Genomic DNA, 11,033 nt, shown 5'->3' on the forward strand with positions numbered 1-11,033 from the left:
AAATACACTACGAAATACACTAATCAATGCACTACGCAATATACAGTAGAGATGCAGTTGAGTTTGTTATTGTTTTGACTTAGAAGCTCGCCCATATCATAATATATTCATGTATTCATGAAGTATGAACTCATTTCTGTCACATACAACTCTAAGAACAGTCAATTTCTCCTTAAATCATCACCGAAACCGCGATATCCGCAGGAAGATTTCGTTCTAGTGTCCGAAAATGCATGATCTTACAGGGGCGCTAACTCGACAAATAGAGGGGATCTATGGGGATCTATGCGAGTTTTAGGTATTACAGGTCTCGAACTTGTAAAATCTGTAAACATGACTCCAAATCCCATTATGATAATGAAGAGATTGCCCCATATCTGGGAGACTGTTTTGAAACCATCGCTAATTTTGGAAGATCGGTGCCCGGCTATTTGGTTTAAAAAACCCTATTTTTCCCCATCAAAACAGCACTTTTCATTATTCAAATGATAGCTTATTGTCTGAAGACTTATTTCATAGCAGAAAAGTACTAATAACTCTGATTTGATGCGAAAAATCTAACTTTTTTGATGACTTGATTTTCCCTTGGCCGTGGATCGAGTTTGTTTACAATATGCAGCGCCATCTTGGAAAAAGCCGTGACGTCACCGCGGTATCCTCCTTGGCACAAGAGAAAGACCGTTGTCACTCAACCTCGTTTACCCAGGGGTCATTGCGCGCTCCTGAATGCTAATCAAGTAGACCCCGGATGTAGAGGTTGCAGCTTGGTGCCTCGCTGGCATGTGGCTGCTGCCGTAATAAATATCATGTGACCCGGAACCATCGCCCTGACCAATCATGGTTGTTATGCTGAAATGGACATCATTTTGGTACCAGGCCATAATTACCAAATTTCCGACGACTGCTTTTTTATGGCGGATTGCGGTCAAACCCTAATCATTTGTTCTAACTGAATTCTTTGCCTGCTTCAAATAGAGCAGCATTGAACCATGTTGGTACAGAGGACCTGGTCATATCAACAACACTGCTGAGGAAACATCTGAATTCGTTTTGGTCATTATTTGGAAGGGATACTGAACAATTCAGTAAAGGGATCTTTCTATTCTCCGTGCAAAAAATGACGTGTAATTTTTTTTATATCAAACAACCACCTAAACATGATACCACTGGGCACATTCAGGTATACAAACAAGGTACAACACCTTCACCTCACTGGTAACACCCTGGGGGACTTCACTGGTAAAGAAGACTTCAAGGATCTGCCAGAGCTAAAGGAACTCCGGTCGAATCATTTTAGATTTGGTTGTATGGCCCCACAAGTCCCCGAAGAGAATTGTTTTCCAAAGATGGACCCGTTCTCTTCCTGCACTGATCTCATCCGCATAGGCGCCTTGCGGATCTTTCTGTGGATACTTGGGACCATTGCTGTGGGCGGAATATCCTCGTACTCCTCCTGAGGATATTGACAAAGGAACCAACGACGGCGAACACCACGATCATCACAAGCCTCGCCGTGTCCGACCTCCTCATGGGCGTGTACTTGTACATCATCGCGGCTGCGGACACCACATTCAGGGGGTACTACATCGAGGTTGACTGGACCTGGAGGGAGGGCATCGGATGTAAGATTGCCGGATTCCTCTCTGTCTTATCAAGCGAGGTGTCCGTCTTCACTTTGACTGTCATGTCAGTGAATCGTTTCCTGGTTGTGGTGTTCCCGTTCAGCAAGCAAAAGATCAACTTCAAGAAGGCGAAGATATTGGTGGCATCAATATGGATCTTTGGGGTCATTTTAGCCGGTGCACCGTTCTGTGTTGACTACTTGCGACATTCGTACTATTCAAGATCTGGCGTCTGCCTCTCGCTCCACCAGACATCAGAACCCGCCCCAGGCTGGGAGTACTCGGTCGCCATCTTTTTAGGACTCAACCTCGTTGCGTTCATGATCATCGCTGTACTATACACTTGGATGTACGTCATCATCAAATGCTCTGTCGATATGATGAAACACAAGACCAGTCGGAAGAAGGGAGAGAACAAGGAACTAGTCGTTGCCCTCAACGTCCTGACTGACTTTGCTTGCTGGATGCCCATCATAATTCTAGGTGAGTAAATATTGGCACATTCGTGTTGAACAGGTTTCAAGCAGAACAACTACACGTCCACTAGTGTTTGACACTCCCGACTCAAACACCAAATATGTTAATGATAGTGCTCATGTCGAACAAACAGTACCGTTTGAGGAGTAAACCAAATCATTGGAGCATATTTCACGATTAATTCGCATAATTGGACACCATCGCCACAACTTGGATGCCTCTTTACAAACCCTTTCTGGAATCCATGCATGTAGGTGCTGACCTCAAACAGGGTCTACCCTGGGGCCCTTTCGGTCGTATAACGTTTGCGACAACATGGTACGATACGAAATCGACTCAAGCTTGTGAGTGTAAACTGGATTTTAGTTTAGAGTATCGTAAAAATTAGATGTGGTTGTTCAGTTCGTAATGCCAAGTTGAGGGAGGAATCATGATAATTCAGTTTCGCGTTTCGCTTTCAGGTTTGGCTGCGATCTCCGGGAAAGTCACGATCCCTGGTGATGTCTACGCCTGGATTGCAGTATTTGTGCTGCCGATCAACAGCGCTATGAACCCAATTCTCTACACACTGTCGTCTCTCGATCTCATCAAGTAGGTGACTTGATATTTCCTTTGGATGACTCTTACCTTGAATTATGGGTGCTCTAGATGAGCTATGGACGGATTTCATTATGATATACGGAATAAATCAAGGATTTAAATCCGTGCTTGTGATGTTTAAATTTACTGTTTCCTGGCTATTCCTGTGGGTTGCTATAACCTCTGTTAGAACCAAAAAGTGACTATCAGTGCCATTGTATAAGACGTTAATGGCTTCCTCATCCACAGTAGACAACTACAATAAACATACTCGTCATTTCATATTTGCTCATCAAAAGCTGGAGACTCGTATATACGGCTCTTAATCTTTGACCAGCCCTACCAAGTATTTCCAACTGAAATGTCCATCAGCTGATATAACGTTTTTCTTTTAGACTGATATGTGGAAAGAAAGAACCACAGTTGGATTACTCTTGAAGCACTAGGACGAATGTGTCTACCCATCAGTAAAAAAGCTTTAAAAAGTAAGTACTTATATCAGATATTGACTTGCAGCTGATCCTCCTCTTCGCTGTCCCCCTAATGATGCAGGGTTAGAGTGAATCTAGCCCAACGATGCAGCTGATCTCACTCACTTCCTACGAGTTGATATTTCTATGTTAACTGTAGGATTACGATACTGAGTCGTCTGTATTGCAGCACCACTCATGCACTCCAGCGCTCTCTGCATCGCGGGATACAATATCCGCGCAGCGCGCACGGCATCCCGCGTCCTCTTTGTCGTTTCCCTTCAACAACCTTAGGTTGTCATTCCATCAGTATCTTGGGAAGTTTTGCTAGTTCAGTTCAAGACACGTGTCCAAACCAATTACGCTACTGATCTTATAAGGGGGAAAATGGGATAGATCGATCAACAGGGAGAAATTGGGTTGTTATTCCGTATATTATTTTGTTTACGATTCCTTGGGCCAGGGCAAAATTCTACCCTCATGTTTTCCAAAGATCCAAAACAGTTTGAAATTGTTTTGTGGACTCACCGACTAATATCGTGGTAACAATTCCATTTGGAGCTTTTCTTGTTTCTTGACTTTCAGTTGACGAAGATGATGAGGACGGTTCTCCTAAGGTAGTCAACTGTTACCCAGAGGGCAGTCATCTCCTGCCTTACGTGGTGGAGGAGTCCAATATGCTGAACCTCGCCCACGCCATAAAGACCGAAACGCCCTCACTGCCGCTGCGGGACATGCGCAGCGTGCTAACGGATGTGGCCAAAGCCAAGGCATCGTTGCACGTTGTAGGATATACCAATTGAGTGCGTCGTTTTAAAAGCTGTTAGAGACTTGCTTTCGACGAGTAATTTCATGTTAGGTTATCGACTTGACTCGATGTTGCACCACTAGATTCCATAGGCTCTCTTAATTGTATTGGCTCGATATCTTAATTTCACTTTTACATGTTCGTGTGTTCGTGTCGATAGGACAGAATTATATGGCTTTTAAGATGTTCGACAATTGATTTGCTTGTTCAACATAGACGGTGTGGCGTTTGAACTTTATACGAAGCGTCACGATGAAAACGACCACACACCGATGCGTTACTATGGAAAGGACAACAAACCGAGCATCACTACGGAAAGGTCAATAAACCGAGCGTCACTATTGAAAGGACAACAAACCGAGCGTCACTATTGAAAGGACAACAAACCGAGCGTCACTATGGAAAGGTCAATAAACCGAGCGCCACTATGGAAAGGACAACAAACCGAGCATCACTATGGAAAGGTCAACAAACCGAGCGTCACTATTGAAAGGACAACAAACCGAGCGTCACTATGGAAAGAATAACAAACCGAGCGTCACTATGCAAAGGAAAGCAAACCGAGCATCACTATGGAAAGGACAACAAACCGAGCGTCACTATGGAAAGGTCAACAAACCGAGCGTCACTATTGAAAGGACAACAAACCGAGCGTCACTATGGAAAGGATAACAAACCGAGCGTGACTATGCAAAGGAAAACAAACCGTATAAGAATCTAATAGGCGTTATGATGCTAACCTTACCGACACGTTCTTGCTATAAGCATGCTGTAACTGGATAATTTCCAATACAACATCTATGCGCAACAGATATTTCTTTCTAACAGCAGAACCCGGCTTACACACGATATATGAGATGATATTCATAGGGCACATCTTCCTCAGTTTTATTAATGTATGTACTGAAAATAAAGATCCAGAGGTTTCGTTATCCACCAAAAAAACAAAACTCGTGAAAATTCTATTTTTCCTGACATCTTCGCGTATCACAAAAACGAAGAGGCGTGAAAACTCCTTGACGGTTTACAATTATTATTTCACATTCTCCAAACAGACACAACACAATATAGTAGAACCGCCTTGTCACGCTACTATTACATGTACTGCACGGAGTATGTTTACTTCATTGTCTAGACGCGTAAATTGGTTTCTGCTAGGGCAGGTTGTGTGGTCAGGGTCTTTATGGCTAAGTATAAGTGACAGAGCCTTGTAGAGGTATCATAACTAAATCCGTTGAACGTGGAATGATGGTTGATACAGGCATGCAAACACACCATCTTTCTGCTGCACGTCTCCGATTGCATTCCACATCTCTGCTAAAATATATAATGCGGTAAAATGGTTCCCTCTCCAAATTGTACTCCGATTAATGGATCTTGTATTTCAGAACAAATCTATTCCGGTAAGAAAAGTGATTAATTTAATCCGGTCACAGGTGCAGCGATCCCGTTCCAATCGGTCATATAAAAAGGAAGCGTTGATACAATTACTAGTACGGAAACTCTCAAAAGGCACAGTGCACTAAAGACGAGCAGAATGAGTAACACGCTCGCGATCGACTCTTTAGTGCGAGAGGTTCTATGACCAGTTTCAAGCCAGGACTGAAGACGCTGCTCTTCTGTGAAAGCGCCCGTGAGCAGGACTCTTGGGAGTGGGCGCTATACATTGTACAAGACACTAATACTAGTGACTTTCAGCACCGTCAAAACGTATCAAGTATCCGCATGGAAAATACGTATGGCGCCTACGGGTAAGTGACACGTAAGTAGGACATAAAATTGAGCTTCAGCATCGATTTCATCCGTGTGCAATTTGTAAACAGCTGAAGAGATACCAGGCAATGCAAAACCTCTAATTTCTTCAAAAAAACACATCAACGTGATCTACAATATTTCTCAAATCATGATATCATAGAGATAGAAGATGGAAGAGTCTCAATTTAGCTGCAAATGCAAGTTAAATTGTTCAATTTCATACATACTGCTTCCCGCATGGAATACAGTTCTTGCGTTTTTCCGTATACTTATACGGTAGCACTTGTCGTGTAAACTACACAAACCAATGACGTCGTTCAGAAGGCGTCACTGCGGATGCATTCGCAAGAATGGCACTAGGATTATGCTGTATCTATCCCTGTACTCCTTTCTGTTACAGGATCCCGTTTAAGAAAACTTCAGCTTCTTCACAGTTTTCGCAGCTGCCCATTTTGGTCTGCGCCTGGTGGGCAAACATTCTTTATCAACTATTTGAAAACTGTATATTGAGAAAAGATCACACAAATATCAAAAAGTGAGATAATTTTGAGGAGAACTACTTTAGCCGATTCACTCTGCCACTCGCGCGACCTCGTCATAATCGTCACGTGGTGACGACGAGGATTGATTTTTCAATAAGGCGACCTGGAATGGTATTCGAGGGACTACGTCCGTTCCCTAGCCTCGTTGTCCCAAGTAGCCCAACTGATATTAGTTGAAAATTATACCGCAGATCTGGAGAATAAAGACGTTCCTGAGAATTGTCGAGCTAGTTACTTCGGAAGATCTGACCTACAAAGAGATTTGTTCTATTGAACGTTGTTGGTATAGTCGAAAGGATGACTTCACGGCGAGGATCATCGTAATAATGCGAATAATGCGGAATAATGGTGTGATACTGACTAGTCGGATACTGATGTTATCAATCCCTTATCCTAGGTTCATTTGCTGGCTGCAACGCGAGTTGATCAATAGATGATAGTTATCAATATATAAATGGATGTCGTTTGGAAAGAACGATAATTGCTTCTAAAAAGACCAAACAGTTAATCAATTATCGGTAAAACTATCTATTGAATTCTAAATTTCTATTTCACTTCAGGTGATCAGGAGGCTCCAGATTCAGACCAAGTTGTTTCTCGCCACAACTTGGACAAAGACACTCTAATATTCTTTGTAGTCCTCTTGATCGATGAGCAAAGAAAAAATACACTACACCCATACTACTGAAATGTAAAACGACATTAATACATGTACAATGTAGTTGTAGAGATATGAAAAGGTATATTTTCACAAATCAACCCCTCAATGAATGCAACTGAGTTGGTCATTACCCACCAGCACAGTAGCCAGAATGCAGTATGGCGGTATATGATAATGAAGAGCCTATGTAACATTATGGTTATGAAGATACAACCCACAGGGATGTTTCATTAAACATAATTATAATAAAAATGTCGCACAAGAGAAAGACCGTTCTCACTCAACCTCGTTTACCCAGGGGTCATTGCGCGCTCCTAAATGCTAATCAAGTAGACCCCGGATGTAGAGGTTGCAGCTTGGTGCCACGCTGGCCTGTGGCTGCTGCCGTCGTAAATATCATGTGACCTGGAATCATCGCCCTGACCAATCATGGTTGTTATGCTGAAATGGACATCATTTTGGTACCAGGCCATAATTACCAAATTTCCGACGACTGCTTTTTTATGGCGGATTGTGGTCAAACTCTAATCATTTGTTTTAACTGGATTCTTTGCCTGCTTCAAATAAAGCAGCATTGAACCATGTTGGTACAGAGGCCCTGGTCATATCAACACCACTGCTGAGGAAATATCTGAATTCGTTTTGGTCATTATTTGGAAGGGATACGGAACAATTCAGTAAAGGGCTCTTTCTATTCTCCGTGCAAAAATGACGTCTAATTTCCTTTTTAGCGCTTTATACTGCACAACATTCTGCATTGAACCATGTTGGTACAGAGGCCCTGGTCATATCAACACCACTGCTGAGGAAATATCTGAATTCGTTTTGGTCATTATTTGGAAGGGATACGGAACAATTCAGTAAAGGGCTCTTTCTATTCTCCGTGCAAAAATGACGTCTAATTTCCTTTTTAGCGCTTTATACTGCACAACATTCTGTCTCAAAGCACATTCATTCCCAAATACTAATGAAATAAACAATTCCGAAAAACCAAGCTGCGCACGACTGAAAATCCAGGTCAGTTGGAAGTACATGTACATGTACTGGGTAATATTTTTACCACAAAACCAATTAAAGTTCGTATTGTTAAGCTGATGGATTCATCTCCTTATTTGTTCAGAGGATTTATTGAATACCTTCTGCTACCACTTTTATGCCATCGAAAAATAACAAAAACTGTTTTGTACCCGCAGGTATACATGTAGCAGATTATATTTGTCATCCGATCGTCTAATTTAAGGTTGAAACACGGCTTTCGAAAGAGATGTTAAACTGTCTGACTAAACTGTTGAGGACGAGGGACCCCCAGATTTGGACTGATGTACGTATATAACGTTTTTCTTTTAGACTGATATGTGGAAAGAAAAAACCACAGTTGGAATACTCTGGAAGCAATGGGACGAATGTGTCTACCCGTAAGTAAAAAGGCTTTTAAAAATTAGTGCCTATATCAGATATTGACTTGCGGCTGATCCTCCTCTTCGCTGTCCCCCTAATGATGCAGGGTAAGAGTGAATCTAGCCCAGCGATGCAGCTGATCTCACTCACTTCCTACGAGTTGATATTTCTATGTCAACTGTAGGATTACGATCCTGAGTCGTCTGTATTGCAGCACCACTCATGCACTCCAGCGCTCTTTGCATCGCGGGATACAATATCCGCGCAGCGCGTACGGCATCCCGCGTCATCTCTGTCGTTTCCCTTCAACAACCTTAGGTTGTCATTCCATCAGTATCTTGGGAAGTTTTGCTAGTTCAGTTCAAGACACGTGTCCAAACCAATTACGCTATTGGGTTGTTATTCCGTATATTATTTTGGTCACGATTCCTTGGGCCAGGGCAAAATTCTACCCTCATGTTTTCCAAAGATCCAAAACAGTTTGAAACTATTTTGTGGACTAACCGACTGATATCGTAGTAACAATGTCATTTGGAGCTTTTCTTGTTTCTTGACTTTCAGTTGACGAAGATGATGAGGACGGTTCCCCTAAGGTAGTCAACTGTTACCCAGAGGGCAGTCATCTCCTGCCTTACGTGGTGGAGGAGTCCAATATGCTGAACCTCGCCCACGCAATGAAGACCGAAACGCCCTCACTGCCGCTGCGGGACATGCGCAGCGTACTAAAGGATGTGACCAAAGCCATGGCATCGCTGCATGAAAGAGGCCTGATTGCGAGCAGTGTGACTGTAAATGACAGCACCGGAAATGAGGTAAGACAAGTTGATTTCTGCCACACTATGAGGATTCTTTTACGAAAGATATTGTCCTTGTGAGCAACAGTTTCTGACAAAATGTGCTCTTGCTGTCTCTTTTGACAGCCTTGCTATGACCCACTGGACTGGCCATCACTTGACTTCTTAAAGGGTAAATACCGGCAAACGTAAGGTAAGTCAGGATTAGTTACGGTACACGAAGTTGTCGGTAGGGCCTTTTCAGTCTCACTATCGAAACTTTATACCTACCGCTGAATCAAACATGTCTTTTTAGACTTCAAATTTACCTCCTAGTTTCTGCCTATATTCCTCCTTTAAGTGACGCATTTCATGATGCAGTGGCACAAGAGTGCTGGCATCTTAAAATCGAGTGTTTCCTTGAATTGTGATACGCCGCGATCAGTTCGTTTCCCCAAGTCGAAATGTTGGATACTGAAGAATGGATCTTCCAGCGACCTGGCCGGTGCGGGCGGCTATCGGTGTGACTGGAAAATTACTGTTGCACTAAGGTTGCCTGGCAACAATGCATTTTAAAGCAAGTGGCCAACTTTAGCTCTAATAATCAAACTAGACCATATTATCCTATTTCAGAAAGTAACGATGACTTGAAACGTCCAATCGGCATTCCTATGTTCAGGTGTGAAACAAGCCCTGATTCCGCGAGATTTGAAAGATAATATCCAGGATTTCGGCAACCTATGCAAGCGACTCTTACGTCACCACACCATGAACAAAAATCAGCATTGACGGTGTTATATGGGATCAGTTTTTGTTCACTGTGATAGGATATACCAATTGAGTGCGTCGTTTTAAAAGCTGTTTGAGACTTGCTTTCGACGAGTAATTTCATGTTAGGTTATCGATTTGACTCGATGTTGCACCACTAGATTCTATAGGCTCTCTTAATTGTATTGGCTCGATATCTTAATTTCACTTTTACATGTTCGTGTGTTCGTGTAGATAGGACAGAATTATATGGTTTTTAAGATGTTCGACAATTGATTTGCTTGTTCAACATAAACGGTGTGGCGTTTGAACTTTATACGAAGCGTCACGATGAAAACGACCACACACCGATGCGTTACTATGGAAAGGACAACAAACCGATGGTCACTTTGGAAAGGAAAACAAACCGAGCATCACTATTGAAAGGACAACAAACCGATCGTCACTATGGAAAGGAAAACGAACCGAGCATCACAATTGAAAGGACAACAAACCGAATAAGAATTGGCGTTATGATGCTAACCTTATTCTTGCTTTAATCATGCTGTAACTTGATAATTTCCAATACAATATCTATGCGTAACACATATTTCTTTCTAACAGGAGAACCCGGCTTACACACGATATATGAGGTGATATTCATAGGGCACATCTTCCTCAGTATTATTAATATACAATGTATGTACTGAAAATAAAGATCCAGAGGTTTCGTAATCCACCAAAGAAACAAAACTCGTGAAAATTATATTTTCCTGAAATCTTCGCGTATCACAAAAACGAAGAGGCGTGAAAATTCCTTGACGGTTTACAATTATTACTTCACATTCTCCAAACAGACACAACACAATATAGTAGAACCGCCTTGTCACGCTACTATTACATGTACTGCGCGGAGTATGTTTACTTCATTGTCTAGACGCATAAATTGGTTCTGCAAGGGCAGGTTGTGTGGTGAGGGTCTTTATGGCCAAGTATAAGTGACAGAGCCTTGTGGAGGTATCATAACTAAATCCGTTGAACGTGGAATGGTTGATACAGGCTTGCAAACACACCATCTTTCTGCTGCACGTCTCCGATTGCATGAGTCGGGTCGTGGTGGTAGTTGGGTTGAAAAGTTTCAAGAAGTATTGTTGGCAACCGCGAACTGAAAGTAAGATAAGACGTGCAGTTTACAAACGAC

The 11,033-nt window shown here is 42.4% G+C and overlaps 1 protein-coding gene across 1 annotated transcript; it reads left to right on the forward strand.

The window, feature by feature from the left end:
- Positions 1-1,528: 1,528 nt before the first annotated feature.
- On the forward strand, positions 1,529-3,951 carry LOC135489427 (G-protein coupled receptor GRL101-like). The gene is made up of 4 exons (XM_064774781.1): positions 1,529-2,105; positions 2,561-2,690; positions 3,147-3,163; positions 3,734-3,951. The coding sequence occupies exons 1-4, from the start codon at positions 1,529-1,531 to the stop codon at positions 3,949-3,951; spliced, it is 942 nt and encodes a 313-aa protein (XP_064630851.1).
- The last annotated feature ends 7,082 nt before the right edge of the window (positions 3,952-11,033 follow it).

The sequence above is a fragment of the Lineus longissimus genome, chromosome 6 (genome assembly GCF_910592395.1).
Source record: "Lineus longissimus chromosome 6, tnLinLong1.2, whole genome shotgun sequence".
Classification (NCBI taxonomy): Eukaryota; Metazoa; Nemertea; class Pilidiophora; order Heteronemertea; family Lineidae; genus Lineus; species Lineus longissimus.

Excerpts from the sequence above, each read along its gene's own strand:
- LOC135489427 (XM_064774781.1), top strand. The coding sequence starts at position 1,529 with ATGGGCGTGTACTTGTACATCATCGCGGCTGCGGACACCACATTCAGG. Across the intron at positions 2,106-2,560 it reads GATGCCCATCATAATTCTAG|GTTTGGCTGCGATCTCCGGG; the intron begins GTGAGTAAATAT and ends TTTCGCTTTCAG.